Consider the following 18,356-nt stretch of genomic DNA (forward strand, 5'->3'; position numbering starts at 1 on the left):
TCCAAACTAAGTATAACATCTATATTGTGAGGCCGTGGGAGTATAGAAAGGGAGGTAATCTCCAGGTTGCCTAAAGAGGGTAAAACAGGCCGGGGTAGAAATGGAACTGGTTTTCAAAATTTCCCATGTGGATCAGTAGTGGGATTAGGCCTGTGAAAGGCCCCTGCATTTCCAGCCTGTGAGAGACAGGGAGACCAACTCTCAGGGGAAAAAAATGTGTTGTCATTTATTTCGCGTATTTCTCAACTATCTTCCTAAATAAAGCTGAGGAACCAAAATTATGCAAATCTTGCACAGGCTTAATTTTTAAAAAAAGTGGGGAGGGGCATGGTCATTTATGAACTCTACTGTAGATTAATTTTTTTTTTTTGCTTTTTAGAGGGCAATTGGGGTTAAGTGACCTGCCCAAAGTCACACGGCTAGTAAGTGTGTCAAGTGTCTGAGGCTGGACTTGAACTGCACCACCTAACTGCCCCTGTGAATTAATTTTTTAATAAAATGTTATTGATATGTTTGATTTTTTACATTATATACATTTATAAGTCTCTTTGTTAGAAGGTCTTATAATAAAGTAAAATAGTTAAGTAAAACTAATAATACAAACACATCTGAAAGTGTATGCAACATTTCATTTCTATACTACACCCATTTCTCTTTAAAAAAAAAAAACCAGAGGCGGCTAGGTGGTGCAGTGAATGGAGCACCCACCCTGGAGTCAGGAGGACCTGAGTTCAAATACAGCCTCAGACACTTGACACAAAAAAACTAGCCGTGTGACTTTGGGCAAGTCATTTAACCCCAACTGCCCTCCAAAAAAACCCAAAAAACCGCTAAATAAATAAATGAAACAGTAGATATCTCATATTAAAATGTATTTTTCCTTAGAAATGAAAGACAAACAGAAAAAAAGCTAAATATAAGTCAATGAATCAACTGAAACTCATGGTGGCTTGTGTACTATCAACTAAAGATGTGGCTTGTGATTCATAATGAGAATAAAGTAGCAAACTGTCAAAACTCAACAATAAGTAGATACAATCCAGCAAACAGCAGGAAATCACTATGGAAAATTTTGCAGGCCATGCGGAGAAAGGATCACTTTGTCTCTTCACTAGCCACCCTCTCTTTCCCTCTCCACCTAAAATCACTGAGAAGATTGGGCTAAAATTTACAGATTCAAGTGAGATACACACGTAAGGATATATGTGTGGCAAAGACAAATTACAGCTCCTGGTACTGCAAGGCCTGGAAGTCCTTTCTCTCTTCACAGGGTCCACATGAAATGGGTGCAGCACCTCTGCTGGGCAGTTTGTTCAGATGAGTTCCCAAGGCTTATTCCTCTCTACACCTCATCGCTCAATAGCTAAGGTTAGCTCTCACCCTTGAGTCCAGTGTCAGCTCTCTTTGCTACCAGAGGTCTTGTTCCTTGAAGCTGTTTCCTTGAGTGATTGCCTTTTTGTATCCATGTCTTTCTGGAGAGACTGAGAGCAGTTTCAGTTGAGGGATGGGGCTGGAAGGCAGATTGTGAAGGGTTGAGTAATAAGAGGAAAGCAGTGATTGTAGACAATTTCTCAAGAAGTTTAACTTAGAAAAGGAGGAGGAGATACACAAGATCAGGGGTATTCTAGAAGGGCTTGCTAGAACAAATGGTAACATTTACAGAAATCAGCAATTGCTACAAATCAGAGTTTGACATTTGTTGATCAGCTAGACTTTAGAAATTGTTAATTAATGCAGATAAAGCTTAAAAGTATGTGCACATGCATTTTTTCCCAGCTTAGTTTTGAAACATTCACCATTATGACCCTATATAAGATAATAGCTTGAGGAGTTGGGGGGGGGGGGGTCTAGTGAAGGTTTTTTTTTAAAAGATAGAGAATTGGGCATATCTGGAGGCATTAGGGAATGAAACTGTTGACAAAAGGTTAAAGATTCAAGAAAGAGGTACGTTAATTAAAGATACAATCTCCTGGAAAAAACAAAAAGGTATGATAAAATCAAGGGGACATGTTAGAGCCCTTGGGCTTGACAAAGAGAACTGTCACTTCTTTGGCAGACAGAATAGGAAAGCATAGGAGATGGTGTCAAGTGGTTCTGAAAAGAAGAGAATGGGAGAAGACAGTTCATACTGAATGGACTCAATTTTTTTCCTTCTTAAAGAGAAGGATACTTGGTTAGTCCACTGCCAGCTCTTCTGTTGTGTGTGTGGTTTGGAGAGTGGAAGAGTAGGCAGACATTCCAATTAGATAACTTTTTTTTGCTTTTTTTAAAAAACTTACTTTATTTATTTTTTCAAATGCTTTATTAACTTCTGGTTTACATCATTCATTTCCACCAGATTTTGAGTTACAAATTTTCTCCCTATTTTTCCCCTACCCACCACCCCAAAATAGTGGTCCCACAGGATATCCCTTCCTCCAATCTGCTCTCTCCCATATCTTCTCCCATCCCCCATCCAACTTTCCAGTAGGGCATGGTGGATCTCTATGCCCCACTGCCTGTATATCTTATTTCCCAACTATATGCAAAATAGTATTAATAATAGTATATATATATATATTTTTTTTTAAACATTTGCTTTTAAAACTTTGAATTCCAGATTTATTCCCTTCCTCCCTTGTCACCCACCCTTACTAGGAAGATAAGCAATTCAGTATAGGTTGTACATGTGTAGCTATGCAAAACATTACCATAGTAGATATATTGTAAAAGACTGACTATATTTCCCTCCCTCCTATCCCACCTCCCACTTGTTCTATTCTCTACTTTGATCCTGTCACTTTTCAAAAGTGGATGCTTCCAACTTCCCTCCCCCATAGCCTGCCCTCCCTTACATCATCCCCCCTCTTATCCCCTTCTCCCCTACTCTTCTGCAGGGTGAGATAACCTATTTAGTGTGTATGTCATTCCCTCCCTGAACCAAAATCAATGAGAATAAGGTTGACCCATTCCCTTTTGCCTTCCTGTTCTTCCCCTCCATTGTAACATTTTCCCCTTGCCTCTTCTATATGAGATAGTTTACCCCATTCTTTCTCTCCCCATCTCCTCTCATTATATTCCTCTCTCACCTCTTTATTTCACCTTTTAAGTATCATCCCTTCCTATTAAATTGGTCCTGTGCCCTCTATGCATACCTGTAAACATATATGCACACATTCACATAGGTATTCATATGCCCATATACCCTACTATATACACATACAACACACACACACACACATATATATATATATATATACATATATATATATTTCTATTTCCTTCAACTATTTTCATACTGAGAAAAGTTTCATCAGTTACAATTATCATTTTTCCATGTAGGAATGTTAATAGTTCAACTTTGATAAGTTCCTTATGATTTCCCTGTTTACCTCCTCATGCTTCTCTTGCTTCTTGTATCTGAATGTCAAATTTTCTATTCAACTCTGGTTTTTTCATCAAGAATGCTTGAAAGTCCTCTATTTCACTGAATGACCATATTTTCCTCTGAAACATGATACTCAGTTTTGCTGGGTAGGTGATTCTGGGTTTTAATCCCAGCTCCTTTGACCTCCAGAATATCATATTCCAAGCCCTTTGATCCCCCAGTGTAGAAGCTGCCAGATTCTGTGTTATTCTGATTGTGTTTCCACAATATTCAAATTGTTTCTTCCTGGCTGCTTGTAATATTCTCTCCTTGATCTCGGAATTCTGGAACCTGGCTATATTATTCCTAGGAGTTTTGTTTTGGGGATCTTTTTCAGGAGGTGACGGTGGATTCTTTCAACCTCTATTTTGCCTTCTGGTTCTAAAACATCAGGGCAATTTTCCTTGAGAATTTCTTGGAGGGTGATTTCTAGGTTCTTTCTTTGATCATGGCTTTCAGGTAGTCCAATAATTTTTAAATGATCTCTCCTGGATCTATTTTCCAGGTCAGTGGTTTTTCCCATGAGATATTTCACATTGCCTTCTATTCTTTCATTTGTTTGGATCTGTTTAACAGAATCTTGATTTCTCTTAATGTCACTAGCTTTCCTTTGCTCCATTCTAAATCTGAGGGAATGATTCTACTCCGTGAGCTTTTGAGATTCTTTTTCCATCTGGCAAATTCGGCTTTTTAAGGCATTCCTCTACTCATTGCCTTTTTAAGCCTCTTTTGCCATTTGAGTTAGTCTGTTTTTTAAGGTGTTATTTTCCTCAGTCAGGCTGTTGACTCTCATTTCATAATTTTCTTGCATCGTTCTCATTTCTCTTCCCAATTTTTCCTCCACTTCTCTTATCTGCTTCTTAAGGTCCTCTATGGCCTGTAACCAGCTTGTATTTTTCTTTGAAGCTTTTGATGCAGGAGTTCTGACTTTATTGTCTTCCTCCTGTTCCATGCTTTGATCCTTTTTGTTGCCAAAATAGGAGTATAAAGTTGGGTTGCTCTGTTTATTTTGCTTCCTTTGCCTGCTCATGTCACCACTCAATCACTTGATCCCTGGGCTTTTTGCCACAGTAGAACTCTGCCACCAGTCAGAGGAGCTTCATTCCAGATGCTGAGGTTTTCTCAGCTGCCGAAGGTATTAGTTGGGTGCCCTCTCTCAAGCCTCCACACACTCTGGCAAGCTGGTCACATACCCTAGGACCTCCACCCTAGACTGCAATCCAGATCCAAGCAGGTTAAAGCAAAAGCGATTACCCCTCAGACTGGTCGCTTGGTCCCCCTATACTCTGCAGGCCAGGAGCTAAAGCAGCCATGTGGCGGCAGCTGCAGGGCTGCAGCGCCTCAGTGGCTTTTCGCCCTGGGGGCTCAAGTCTACGCACTGCCAACTACTGGATTCCCAAATCCACACTGCACTGACTTCTCACTTTGTCCTTGGCATCTATGTGTTGATAATTCTGGAAACCGCCACAGCTACTTGTGGTTGATCAGGCCCACCCTGGGAAATGGGGCTGGGGTCAGCTCCCAGAGCACTTCACTGGACTGACCTCAGCAGGAGGTTAGCTTCTCTGTGTCATTTTGTGGGTTCTGTAGCTCCAAAGTTTGTTCAGAGTCCCCTTTTACATGAATTGGGGGAGGTGGAAGCTGGAGCCCCGTGGAAGTCCTGTTTCTACTCTGCTATCTTGACTCCGCCCTCCAATTAGATAACTTTTTAAAGAAGTTTTAACAGTTAAAAGAGAGAAGTAACAAAGCCAGGTAGGAAAGCAGCTGGATACACTAGAAAGATCAATGAAAGTTTGCTTTTTTTTTCTCCAGAATTCCAGAGACTTGAACATTTTCATAAGCAGAGCAGAAGGAAGCAGTGGAGAGGAAGAGGCTAAAGATACATGGGAAAGGATTGGATGACTTCAGCAAAATAGCTGGAAGAGCAAGGCGGAATGGGATTCTGAGCACATATAAAGGGATTAGCTTTTGAGAGAAGACATACTTTCTGGGTGACCAGAGAAAAGAATGGGTGATGATGCTAATAAATTCTGAGGAATAGAGTTGAGGGTCAGAGCTGACAATGTTCAGATCAGTAACTTCAGTCTTCTAAGTGAAGTAAGAAGTTAAGTCACATCCTGGGGAGGCAGGAAAGGATATGCTTCAGGGTGAATCTGGAATAGCTGTTGTCAGCCATGGCTTTGGAAAGAGAGTTCTCCTCTGAAATGCAATACAAGGAAGCTGAAACACAGGTTTGGAAGCTGTTCGTGGGCTCAAAGCTATAACAGTGGTCACCAAACACCCTTTGAAGCATGGCACAAATATCATTGGTTTTTTTTGTTGTTTTGTTTTTTTAAGCAATCGGGGTTAAGTAACTTGCTCAAGGTTACCCGGTAAGTTATTTCTGGGTGTGGTGCTGAGTATCTGAGCCTGGATTTGATCCAGGTCATCCCAACACTGGAGCCCGTGCTCTTACTCGCTGTGCTACCTGGCCGCCCCTCACAAATATCATTGTTAATGATTTTATCCTTCCCTACTTTTTTTTATTTTTTAAATTCAATTTTATTTTCAGTTTTGCATGCTTTCTCTTCTCCCCGCTTTTCTCCCACCCACTGAAAAGACAATAAAATATGCAAACCAAATTTCCACATTAGCCATATCCAAAAAAAGAAACACAGGAAAAGAAGGAAAGAAGGAAGGAATGAACAAAGGAAGAAAAGAAGGAAGAAAGAAAATATGTTTCAATTTGTATTTACAGTCTATCAACCCTCTTTCTGAAGGTGGATAGCAGCTTTCATCATGAGTCTCTAGGAAATGTGCTGGGTCATTGTGTTGATAGAGCTACTAAATATTTCAAAGTAGATTATCTTTACAATATTGCTGTTATTGTACAAATTATACTCCCAGTTTTGCTTACTTCACTTTGCATCAGTTCATAAAGCTCAGGTTTTTTTCTGAAACCATCACCTTCATTATTTCTTATAGTACAATAGTATGACATCACATCTACATATCATAACTTGTTCAGTCACTCCCCAATTGATAAGCATTCCCTCAGTTTCCAATCCTTTGCCTCTAGAAAAAAGAACTACCATATAATTATTCTTGTACATATGGGTACATGTCCTCTTTCTTTGATGTGCAGACCTAGTAAAGGTATTGCTGGGTCAAAGTATATAAGCACAGACTGAATAGTTTTTTGAGTAAGTTCCAAATTGCTTTTCTGAATGGTTGGACCAATTCAAAGCTCTACCAGTTGTGCATTAGTGTACCTGTTTTCTCATAGCCCCTCCAGCATTTGTCATTTACCTTTTTTTTTTTTGGTCATTTTAGCTAATCTAATGGGTGTGAGGTAGAGAATGTAGATAGAAGAGGGCAAAACTTAAAAAACTCTCGATGACAAAGTACTTCAGGGGCAATGTGTACTGGTGTAGTTTCACATTCTCATTTATCAGTCCCCATTCTAGATCTGTTCCATGCCCCCAGTTAGATTATTCTAATCATAGAAAACATCGGGAGAAATTCTAAAAGTGTGAAATCTAAATTATATCAAAATAGCTTAGAGCTTCCCAATTTTAATTCTGAAAGTAGCATTTTCCTTGTAAGTGGCATAATGGACAATTTTTTTCTTAGATATCCACTGAACAATAGTGCAGAAATTCCAGGTAGTGGTTCCAACCCAATATGAGCCATTAGTCCTATCCCAGAACACATGAGCCACATGCCTCACTCTAGATGGCTATCTAATAAAGACTTGCCAATAGATAAATAGCCAAAAGTTATTAGTAGGCAGCTTTCAAAGGGAGAAATCCAAGTAATCAACAATAATATGAGAAAATGTTTTAAATCATTAATAATTAGAGAAATACAAATTAAAGCACAGCTATCACACTGTCAAACAGGAAAATGACAAAAGTTGGAAGGGTTGTGGGAAAACAGTGCACTACCAAATAAGCTAGTCATTCTTTGTAGCAATTTGGAACTATAACCCAAAAGTTACTAAACTGTCTATACTTTTTTGATTCCTTATAGTATGACTTGGCCTATACCTCAAAAAATCAAAGAAAGAAAAAAGGATGGATATGTACAAGATTTATAGCAGCTCTTTTCATGGTAGCAAAAAATTTAGAAACAGAAGGAATCCTGTTGGGGGACAGCTAAACAAATTAAAGTATATGAATGTAATGGAATATTATCATTCTCTGAGACTCGACAATTATAGAGGAAACTGGGAAGACCTTTCTGAACTAATGCAGAGTGAAGTGAGCAGAACTAAGAGAATAATTTACACAACAGTAACATAGAGAAAAACTTCTAAAGACTTTGGAACTCTGACTACTACAACTTCCTCTTTTTCCTTTTTTTCCCTCCTCTTTCTTCTTTTTAATTTGCTAAGTGGGGAAGGAGGTTACTGGGAAGGACTGGTTAATAAAAAGTTGCTGCTGCAAAAATAAACTGAAACAAAACCAAAGATAATAGCACTTTATTTGGGTAGACAGTTTTCCTCCATATAATATTCTGTTGTTTCCGATTCTTTGTGACCCCATTTGGGGCTTTCTTGGAAAATATAGTGCCAATTTCCTTTTCCAGCTCATTTTACAAATGAGGAAATTGAGACAAACAGGGTTAAGTGAATTGCCCAGTTACAGAGCTGAATTTGAACTCTGAACAATGAGCCTTCCCACCTCCAGGCCTGGTGCTCCAACCACTGAGTCGCCTGGCTGCCCTTCTCCCTAGGAGACTGAACCTGGTCTGCAGAGCAGCATACGGTGACTTGGGGCACTCACCCAGTCAGAAGCTGCTCTTCTGAAAGCTGTCCTTAGGTGACCAGGAGGCCACATCAGTACAGCCAGAGGCTGGGGGGAGGGGGTATCCAGATCTGCGCACAGCTTTGTCACCACTTACAGGGAAAACTGGCCTGAACCGTGATGAAGTGTCAGAGGGGGAGGGGAGAGAGGGAGCCGGTGGAGATCCGAGGTATTGATCACACCACTCTATCTCTGCCCGTTTAATACGTGATTTTTCATTCATTCAAACCTCAAAATAACCTCCTAACTCCAAAAGCACCTTACTGCTTCTTCCAATTTTTCACCTGTTTCTGTGCCTCGGTTTCATCATCTTAAAAAATAGGGGCAATATTTGTATTACTTCACAGGAGTGTTGAGGAAGGAAAGCTTTGCAAATCAAAGCAATGGAAATAACTTTTGCTAAAAAGATCAGGGAGGCTGGAATTGCCTGGGAGGTAAAGGAGGGAGAGGAGGAGCAGAACGCCAGGCCACGCCCCTCTCCCTCCTCCACGAGACGCCTCAGATCAGTCCCGCCCACCGGCAGAGCGGCCTTTAGGAAGAATTCCCGCGCGTCAGCCGGGAAAGGCACCTTCTTCCCCTCCTCCTCTTGGCCTGGACAGCGAAGGGCCGCGTGCGCCTCGAGCTGCGCTCGGCCGCCGCGTGGGAGACGTGGCCAGCCGCGGCCCCCTCCTCGCCGGCCTGTGATTGGTGCCCGCCGCCTCTCCCACCCGCGCCCGCCAGCCTTCCCGCCAGCGCACAGACCACGGCTTGGTTTGCAAAGCCGGCGTTTGCCCTTCGCTTTGCCGCCCGAGGTGTCTTGCTCTTCGCGGCTTGCAGACATCGCTGTTCTCCAGAAAGTGAAAAGAAGTGGTTTTCTCCGCCTTCCTTCGGCTCGCTGCTTTTCTGCCCGCTGCGGGCCCCTGGTGGCATTCGGAGCGCGCTGAGCCAGGTGGGCGGGTCGTGCTGGGCTTGGAGGCGCTTTTGCACGCTGCTCAGCGCACACCTTGGGTGCTGGAGCAGGGGGGCGGAGCCAGGGGGGAGCTGGGCTGGTGCCGGGGCGTTCAACTCTGCTAGGCCAGAAAGTTTGGCCAAGTTGGGTAATGGCACGGGGACCCCCTACCGTTCTGCAAACTGATAGCCCATCTGGTAAAGCTGGTAAAGAACTGGTAAAGCGCTTTGCAGACCTGAAAGCGCTATCTACATGCTCCCTGTTATTGTTATCCCAGAGTTTTTTGTTTGTTTCACTTCTGCTGAGGGCTGGGGAGGGGTGGTAAGTGAGCAGTACAGGCGTCTCAAACAGCGTCATTGCCTATTAAAGCAGAATTCTGATTGTAGATTTTACTTTTCACCCCTTCCTCACCCCTCGCTTAGTAAAAAGGGTGAGAGCCCTTGTAATTCGGCAGACTCTTGTTTTCTTACTGCCTGGGTGTGTGGGTGAGCAGCGTTAGCAAATTGTACCTCAGTAAATTGTCAACTAAGTTACCTTCTTGGTTTTGCATTGAAACTCAGTGCAAAGATAGAATTTCTAATGGATGGTGTAAGCATCTGAACCATGCTGGGCTCTCTAGAGGAAATTCAGTCTGCGGAAGCTCCTAAGTTTCTTCTTTGCTGTTTTTTCCTCTGCCCTGAATTTGAGAGATGTTGCAAATTTCTAAAACATGAATTTTTTTTAAACCCTGAAAGGACGTAATATTGATCCACTTACAGTTTTCCAATAGGAATTTTGCATATGTACGCTATCTTGGCATTCTGTGACCGGGAGAGTTTTGACGGTTGCCTGAGTTGGTTTTTCTTTTTCTTAGACTACTTACTTTGTAAACTTCATAGACAATCATTCACTTCCGTGCTTATGTAATCACGTGACATCAGCCTTTGTAATTGACTTTTAAAAGTAACATCCACCCAGTTAACTAGTAAAACTAAATTTGGAGTCGAGATCTGGGTTCAAATCTTAAACCTTACTAGCAGTGTGTCTTTTCTATGATTTGTAAAATAGGGATAAAAACACTTGCCACCTTCCTCAAAGAGTTGTGAGAAAAGTTATTTGCAAAGCCTTTCTGTCCCATATTATTGCACCCATAGTTACATGGATCTGTGATTTCATCCTTGTAGTTATTACTTTCTCCTGTGATGAAGTTCAAAAAGTATCCATCTCTTTGCCCATATGACTTTAAATCTTCCTCAGCAAGTTCACCCACTGTGCTGGGGGCCTTCCGCTGGTTCTTTTTATATTGTTATAACTCTTGGCAGCAATCCTGAGGTATTAATATCATAATTATTATTATCCTTTTATGGATTGTGCACCACAATCCCAGATTGGCTTGTATGGAGGTAGGTAGGTGGCACAGTGAATAGGTAAGAGACTTGGGCCTGGAGTCAGGAAGACCTGACTTCCAATCCCTACTTAGATACTTACTAGGTGTGTGACTGAGTAAATCACTTAACCTCTGCCTTGGTTTCCTCATCCATAAAATGGAAATAATAGCACCTACTTTCCAGGGTTATCTGAGGATCAAGTGAGGTATTTATAAAGCACTTTACAAATCTTAAAGCGCTATACAAATGTTAGCTACTAGCTAATAAAATCATTTCTTTTTCTTCTCTCCCCAAACTCCTTCTGATATCACTCACACTCTGTTGTAGCTTGGTGGAAAGAAAAAAAAAAAGATGTTAGCATGTATTAGTATTAGCATGACTAAAATGTTTAGAAAGGTAAATTTTCAGTCTTCACCCCCCCAAAAAAAATTATAGACATGAATTTCAAAACCTAATGTACTTTTTTTTCAGAGTATTAATTTGTATCAACTCTTCCATAGTTAACCTTCAGCAATGTAAAACACTCAAATTTGACCATAGGGAGAATTAGTCACCTTTAATTTATGACTCCTTGTGTATATAATTAGGAGAATTAGGGGGGGAAAAGTTATTTAGATTTTTAAGTATATAATTATGAAAGAACGGTGTAGAAGATGAAACACAGTTTTCCATAGGGATGAACTCAATCTCCAAATCTAAGTTTCTAAGGCTCATGATACCTGTAAAATGGTCATAAGCAGGGTCAGCATTATAAATAGCCTGCTTATTCAGAACAAACTAAATGATTCCCTGAAACCACTTTGCAGATCTTAAGGCACTATGTAAATATCAGTAATTATTAGCATTTAGTTAAACCAGTCATATGGCCAAGGGTTCATCAGGAACCATAAGGTTAGATACTCAGGCCCGCCAAGAGAAAACTAACCAGTCAGAACATTAACTTTTACAAACTTTCAAGCCCTGTGTAAATGTGAGTTAATTAATTCTCTATAAGAAATGTGGCCAAGAAAAATAAACAAACAAAATTGTACATAGTGTATCATAGACTCAATTATATACTAAGGAGATGAGAAAAAAAGAAGTTAATAGAAAGATATATTAACCTGAAGAAGGGAAAAATAGTTGATCAAATTTTAGACCAAAGTAATAATTCTTTCCCTTAGGCTCTGGTTTCCTGATTTTAAAGAGATTCTCATTAATTCTAATAGAAAATTAAGCTGTTCTTTAGAATGTGATTTTAAAAATTGATGAATTTAACATGCTAATTAATACATTTAGTTTATATAGGAACTAATGCAAAATGGTGACCCATAAGTTTTTTAAGATTGTATATTTTTCACTTTCAAAATATGAGAGGAATATGCTTTTTTGTTATTGTTTTAAAATTCTTCTCTATCTACTTAGGTCCAAGATGAATAAAGATCAAGTTGCCCTGATTGGTCAGGTGTTTGAATCATACGTTTCAGAATACCACAGGAGTGAAGTCTTACAGATCTTGAAAGAAAGAGATGAAGATACTCACTATCCTGTAGTGGTTGATGCCATGACTCTTTTTGAGACGAACATGGAAATTGGGGAGTATTTCAATGCATTCCCCAATGAGGTACTCCCTGTTTTTGACAGCGCCCTAAGAAGGGCAGCCCTGACAATTATGGAGTCTCTTTCACAACCTGGGGAATTTTGTATGAAGCAGAATCTTCATGCTAGGATATCAGGTGAGTAATTAATTTTCCCCAGTGTCCCTCCAGTTAATAATCTTTCTTAGAAAGAATTTGTGTGTTCTGGCTTTCTACTACATTGCAAAATTCCACTAACAAAGAAAGGGATATTGTATTCGGGAGAGGGAGGTTGGGGGTGGGGGGGGAGGGAGTCATAATCTAAGAGAGTATACAGTAGGTAGTTGAGAAATATTTACTGAATTTAAATTATAACTGAAATACCTATGTCATAAAAAAATTAAGGGATTAATTAGTGTTTCTTGTTATTGTTTTAAGATAAGGGATAGATAGGATTCTATGGCACTTACATCATCAATTATAATTATTGATTATTTTATTTCATGAGAACTATGTTAGAAAGGAGGCCATGTGATATTGTTACAGAGACCAAATTTTCCAAAATCCAATTGGGACACATGCTCTGACAAAGTTTATTTCTTCTGCAAAATGTTATTTAAAGATAGCTTTCTGTTTTTAAACAGAATGTTAGAGTGGAGATGAAGGGAGGTGGTGAGGAGGTAGAAAAGAATTTCAGAAGTTTCTGCAGATGGACATTAGAACGAACCTTGAGTTTCAAGATCCGACACGAACTAAACTTGGGCAAATCACTTCAGTTCTCTTGGCCTCATTATCCTTATCCATAAAATGTGGGGCCCAGACCAGATCAGTTCTTAAATGTTATGATTCTCTGATAAAAAGGAACTGAAGTAGAGAAGAGGAAACACAAGAGGAGGTTTCTGAAATTTGATCAGTGGAAGAGGATAGGAAGACTAGGGTTTTGTGTTTTATCCAAGGGATAATTGGAGCCACCAGAGAGTTTTGAGCAGAAGAGTGATAAGGTCAGTTGTAGTGCTTCACAGTTGTATGGAGGGTGAATTGTATAAAGGAGAGGACAGTCAGATGTACTCTAATTTGTACTCTAGATTTTGGGAGAGTAGACTAAACAGTGTTGAGTAAAGGGATAGATGGGATCCTGTAGTATGATATTTTAGAGAGAAAGTTGGTCCAAGAAGATGAGAAGCTTTCAAGGGTAAAATTCTGAAAACACAAATTAAATTATTCCAATGAAGAAAAAAAGAGGGAGCTCTTGAATGAGATTGATGTGGATATTCATAAAGAACTGCTCTGAGGATTGGAGGGTGTTTATAAAGGAACTGGAAGGTGTTTAGCCTGGAAAAGAGAAGGTTTTGGGGGAGGGATATGATAGTTCAAGTATGGAAAGTGCCATTATGAAAAATGGATGAAAGTTGAAGAGAGGCAAATTTGACATAAGAAGAAATTTTCTAACAGTTAAATGTATCCAGAAATATAATGGTCTCACCTCACTTTTGGAAATCTTCAAGCAAATATTGAATCACTTCAAGCATTTTTTATTTTTATTCTGAACTTTTAAAATGAACATTTTGGTATACAAAGTAAGACCAGATAAAAAGGATTGTAATTGAATAAGTACAGCTTATTCTCTTAAATATAATTTCCTTTTTCTTTTAAGTATATAATAACTTCAACACATAAAGCTGTCTGACTTGTCTGTTTTCCTTGTTTTTTTCTGTGCCTTAAAAAAATGTTTAATGACCCACTTTTCATCCTTTCCTTTTCCTTTTTTTTGCACTCCTATCCCTAGTACCCCTGCCTCAAATGAGATATTTGTCAAAGTGGGTAGGATAGTTTGTATAGTGCCTGGTACATAGTATGTTCTATATAAATGATCATTCCTTCCCCTCCTTCGTTCTCCCACTTCCCCCTCCCCTCAAAAAAGAAAAACAAAACCCTTGTAACAGTATTCAGTAGTCTAGCAAAATAGTTTCCCATATTATCTATTCAAAAAGGTATATCTCAGTCTACACCTTGAATCTGTCAGGAGATTAGGTAGCATTTTTACTCATTGGTGGATAACCATGTTTTCAGATATGTTATGGGGGAATTCTTTTTTTTTTTTTAAGTTAAAGAACATTCTTTTATTCTACACACATTTTTCCTTGAATTTGATGCCTAAGGCTGAAATTTCTGTAATTACCCACCATTGGTGTCTTTCAGGGGAAAGAGCTTTGGGAGGACAATAGTAAACATTTTATTGCCAATAAGCCAAAGGTACTCTGGTGTTAGGAAGGTTGTATTGATGAAATTCACACCATTTTTCCTACTCTTTGTTATCTGGCTGTCCCCTTGGCCTTTCAAACTCAACATATCCAAAATAAAGCACATCATTCTTTCCCCTTAGACTCACCCCTTCCCTGACTTTCATATTTCAGTTGAGGGCACCATTTTCCAGTCTCCCAGGTGCACAATCTAGGAGCTATGCTCAGCTCTTCATTCCCCTTCACCCCACTTGCCAACTTCTACATCTGTAACGTCTCTCTCTTTCTCTCTCTCTTTTTTTTTTTAAGGGCATTTGGGGTTAAGTGACTTGCCCACGGTCACACTGCTAGTTTTTCTGCTAAGTGTCTAAGGCTGGATTTGAATTCAAGTCCTTCTGACTCCAGGATTGGTGCTCTATTCACTGCACCACCTAGCTGCCCCCACGTAATGTCTCTTGTAACTGTTTTCTCTCTAATTATGAAGCCCCAGCCTTTGCTTAGGTTCTTATCACTATTCACCTGGGCTGTTTCAGTAACCACTTCCTTTCGGTCTCTCTCTTCCCCAATCAGTCATTGGTAGCCTAAAAGTAAAGATTCGGCAATATAACTCTCCTGGCTCAAACACAAACTCATATCTTTACCGTTTAAAGCCCTTTATAATCTGGCTGTAGCCAGTCTTTTTAGTTTAGTTAATGCACCATTGCCCTTCTTGTACTCTACATTCTGGCCAAACTGGCCTATTTACTGTTCTTCATATAGGCTGTTTTATCTCTGTCACTTTACACAACCTGTTTTTTTATGTCGAGGGAATCTCCTCATTTTTGCATCTTGAAATACTTTATTCCCTTCAGGACTCAGCTCATATGCCACTTTTTATACAAGGCCTTCTCCTTTCCTCCCTTCCCAAAAGCACTCGGAATTGATGACTGTGTTTATGTTGTTTCCCCAATAAATACAAACTCCTTAAGGGTAGGAACTGCTTTTTAAAATATCTTTGAATCCCTTAGAATATACATAGTAGACACTTCATAAATGCCAATTCAGTTGAATGTCAGTTTTACTGATTAAATGGGCACACCTCTCATAAGGCACCAAATGCACATAAACCTCTTTAGGTAGTTACATCAGGCATTATGACTTAAAGGGGTCCTTATCCCAAGTTATTGAAATATTGAGGCAAAGGAGTTTAGGTTTTCCTAGATGTTTGTTGTCTGTTTTTTAAATTTTTTTCCAAATAAAGTTCCCTTCGAGTATCTTTCCTATTAAGCATCAATTCAAATTGTTTTGTTGTGATGAGATTTTGTAACAATCCAGTGTTCTACATTCCTGGTTTAATGAAGCTTGGTTACCTCTGAATCCCCTTTTGTATTGAATTTGATTCTTTTTTGTCAGTAGTTTGAGAATTCAGTTGAATTTTGTTCAGGTAGTTGGGAGGATTTTAAAAACAAGAACTGTGAAGAAAGTGGAAAAGTGCTTTCTAATCTCAGGTCACAAATATTTTATGACCTCAGCTGTGAGGAGTGTGGTAAAATGAAATGATTTAGAGTTAGAGGTCTTGGGTTTAAATCCCAATTTTTTCTTTTTCTGTCTGTATGATCTTGGATACATCACTTCCTCTCTGACTTCAGTTTCCTATTTATAAGAGAAATAAGTTTGATTAGATAATTTCTGATGTTCCTTTCAGCTAGAAAAATCATATGAAAGCAACCAGGATGGTAAGACTACTGGAGACCATGTCCTAATAAAGATTAGTTGAAAGAATTGGGGGCAATTAGCCTGGAGAAGAAAAGATATGGGGTAAGAAAGGGCTATAACTGATATCTTCAAATATTTGGAGGGATTTTACTTTTTCTGCTTGGCCTCAGGAGCCAGAACTAGGATCAGTGAGTAGATGTTGCATATTTCATATTAATTTTGGGAAAATTTATTTAACAATTAGTTGTTGTTTAGTCATTTCAATTGTGTCTGACTCTTCCTAACCCGTTTGGGGTTTTCTTGGCAGAGATGCTGGAGTGATTTACCATTTCCTTCTCTAGCTCATTTTACAGATGAGGAAACTGAGTTAAACAGGTTAAATGACTTGCCCAAAGTCACATAGCTAATTGTATCTAAGGCCATATTTGAACTCAGGAAGATGTGTCTCATTCCGGAAGAGGTACCCTATCCACTGTACCACCCAGCTGCCCCTTAACTACTAAAGCTGCCCTTAAATGCAAGATTGCCTTGGAAGAGAATCGGTCAGCAAACATTGCATAAACAAAAGCTGCGTGCTTGGTGAGCAGCAAAGAGGCGAACTGGGTCTAGAGTCAGGAAGATCTGAATTTGTATCCAGCCTTAGATACTTGCTGTGTGACCCTGGGCATGTCACTTAAACCATCTTTGCCTCAGTTCCTCATCTGTAAAATGGGGACACACTGGAAAAGGAAATGACAAACCACTCCATAATCTTTGCCAAGAAAACCCAATCACATAGAGTCAGACACAGCTGAGCAACAGTGTGCCAGGTAAGTGTTGGGCATGTGCATAGAAAGAATGAAACAGTTCTTATTTTCAAGGAGCTTAAATTCTACTGGAAGAGAAATGTATAGAAGAAAATATGTAGAAGAAATACAAAATAAATGTAAGACTGCTAAGAGGTAGGGTACTAGCAGCTGGGGCACTGGGAAAGGCTTTCATGTGGAAGGTGGTGCTTGCTTTGAAGGAAGTGAAGATATCTTTGAGGTTGGAAATGGGGGTTTGTAGGGGAGGGAGTGCTTTTCAGATATGGAGATGACTAGCACAGAAGCCTGGGGTGACATTGAAGATGGGAGTGTCATGTGTGAAGAACAGATAGGCTGGTTTATTTCATTTAAAAGAGGAACGTGCTGTGTCAGTTTACTGAAAGTTGGGCAGTGTTGCTAAATAAAATAAGTGATACAGTGTTAACAGGTATAAAAAGATTGTTCTAGGATATCCTGGAACAATTCAGTAAAATCCCAAAAAGATGAGCCACCCAATTTAAGTGAAATAAAAGCATCCAGAAATTTTCTTGCTGGAATAAAAATTCATGCATGATTAGTTTTCAACCATCAGAAGTCTAGGTCTTTGTGAACTGGAAATAAGAATTTTTCCTTTGTAAATTGGGTTGCAAATGGATTGGCATTTAGGGGAACTTGGGTTAATTTTAATCATCTTTAGATAGTTTGTAAAATGTTATAACCTTAGGTGGCTATTTAAGTTGTGTTGAAATAATTAAAGCTCGTTGCCCCAGTAATCCTCAGAGCTACAAGTGGAATTATCTTTGTATTAGAATTGGGGAGTAGAAAATATCCTGATGTTAAAAAAGAAAGCCAGGAACGAAGGAAAATAGGAAGGGGGGAGGAAAGATGAAGGAATCTGCAAGCTATAGGCCAGTAAACATGACTTTGATTTCCTGGCTATGTTCTAGAGCGTATAACTAAAGGAATGGTTATAGAACATCCTAAAAGGGAAGCAGTGATTATAAAAGAAAAAAAGCCAGCTTGGCTTCATCATAATCATCATCACCATCATGATAGCTACCATTTATGTAGTGCTTTTAAGGTTTGAAAGAGCTTTACAGATATCTCCTTTTATTTTCATAACCACCCTGGGAGATAGGTGCTATTCCCGTTTTGCTGATGAGGAAACTGAGGCAGACAGTTAAGTGACTTGGCCAGGGTCACACAGCTAGGAAGTATCTGAAGGGAGATTTGAATTTAAATCTTCCTGACTCTAGGTCCATGCTCTATCCACTGTGCCACAAACAGGTCATGTAAGACTAACTTTATTTCCTTTTTTGATAGTTAATAAATTGATTTCCTTTTGTAACAGTTACTGCAGGGGAATGCTGTAGATATAGATTGGTGAAAACATTTATTAAAGTCTTTCATGATATTCATGTGGGAAACATAGAAGGATGTGGAGTAGATGAGGGCTGTGGAATGACCCAAGGGATGTATGATCAGTCATTTGGAGGATGGGAAGATGGGTTATAAACCCTCATCCCTCCTTTCTCATAGCCAATCATAAGCCTGTCTCTAGCAAACCCTGCTGCTCAACACTCCCCTTTTTG

At 39.5% G+C, this 18,356-nt stretch overlaps 1 protein-coding gene across 6 annotated transcripts in view; it reads left to right on the forward strand.

Annotated features, from left to right (window-relative positions):
- Positions 1-8,844: 8,844 nt before the first annotated feature.
- Positions 8,845-18,356, forward strand: part of MCM9 (minichromosome maintenance 9 homologous recombination repair factor) — a 182,399-nt gene continuing 172,887 nt past the window's right edge. The window contains exons 1-2 of one of the 6 annotated variants that reach the window (XM_069076958.1): positions 8,845-9,121; positions 11,893-12,203. In XM_069076958.1, the coding sequence (XP_068933059.1) occupies positions 11,900-12,203 (304 nt within the window). In that variant the 5' untranslated portion in view covers positions 8,845-9,121; positions 11,893-11,899. The other 5 variants (XM_069076961.1, XM_069076963.1, XM_069076964.1 and 2 more) reach the window with 5 other exon arrangements.

The sequence above is a fragment of the Petaurus breviceps genome, unplaced genomic scaffold (genome assembly GCF_028583685.1).
Source record: "Petaurus breviceps papuanus isolate PSGF00001 unplaced genomic scaffold, PetGlider_PUasm1.0 90977, whole genome shotgun sequence".
NCBI lineage: Eukaryota > Metazoa > Chordata > Mammalia > Diprotodontia > Petauridae > Petaurus > Petaurus breviceps.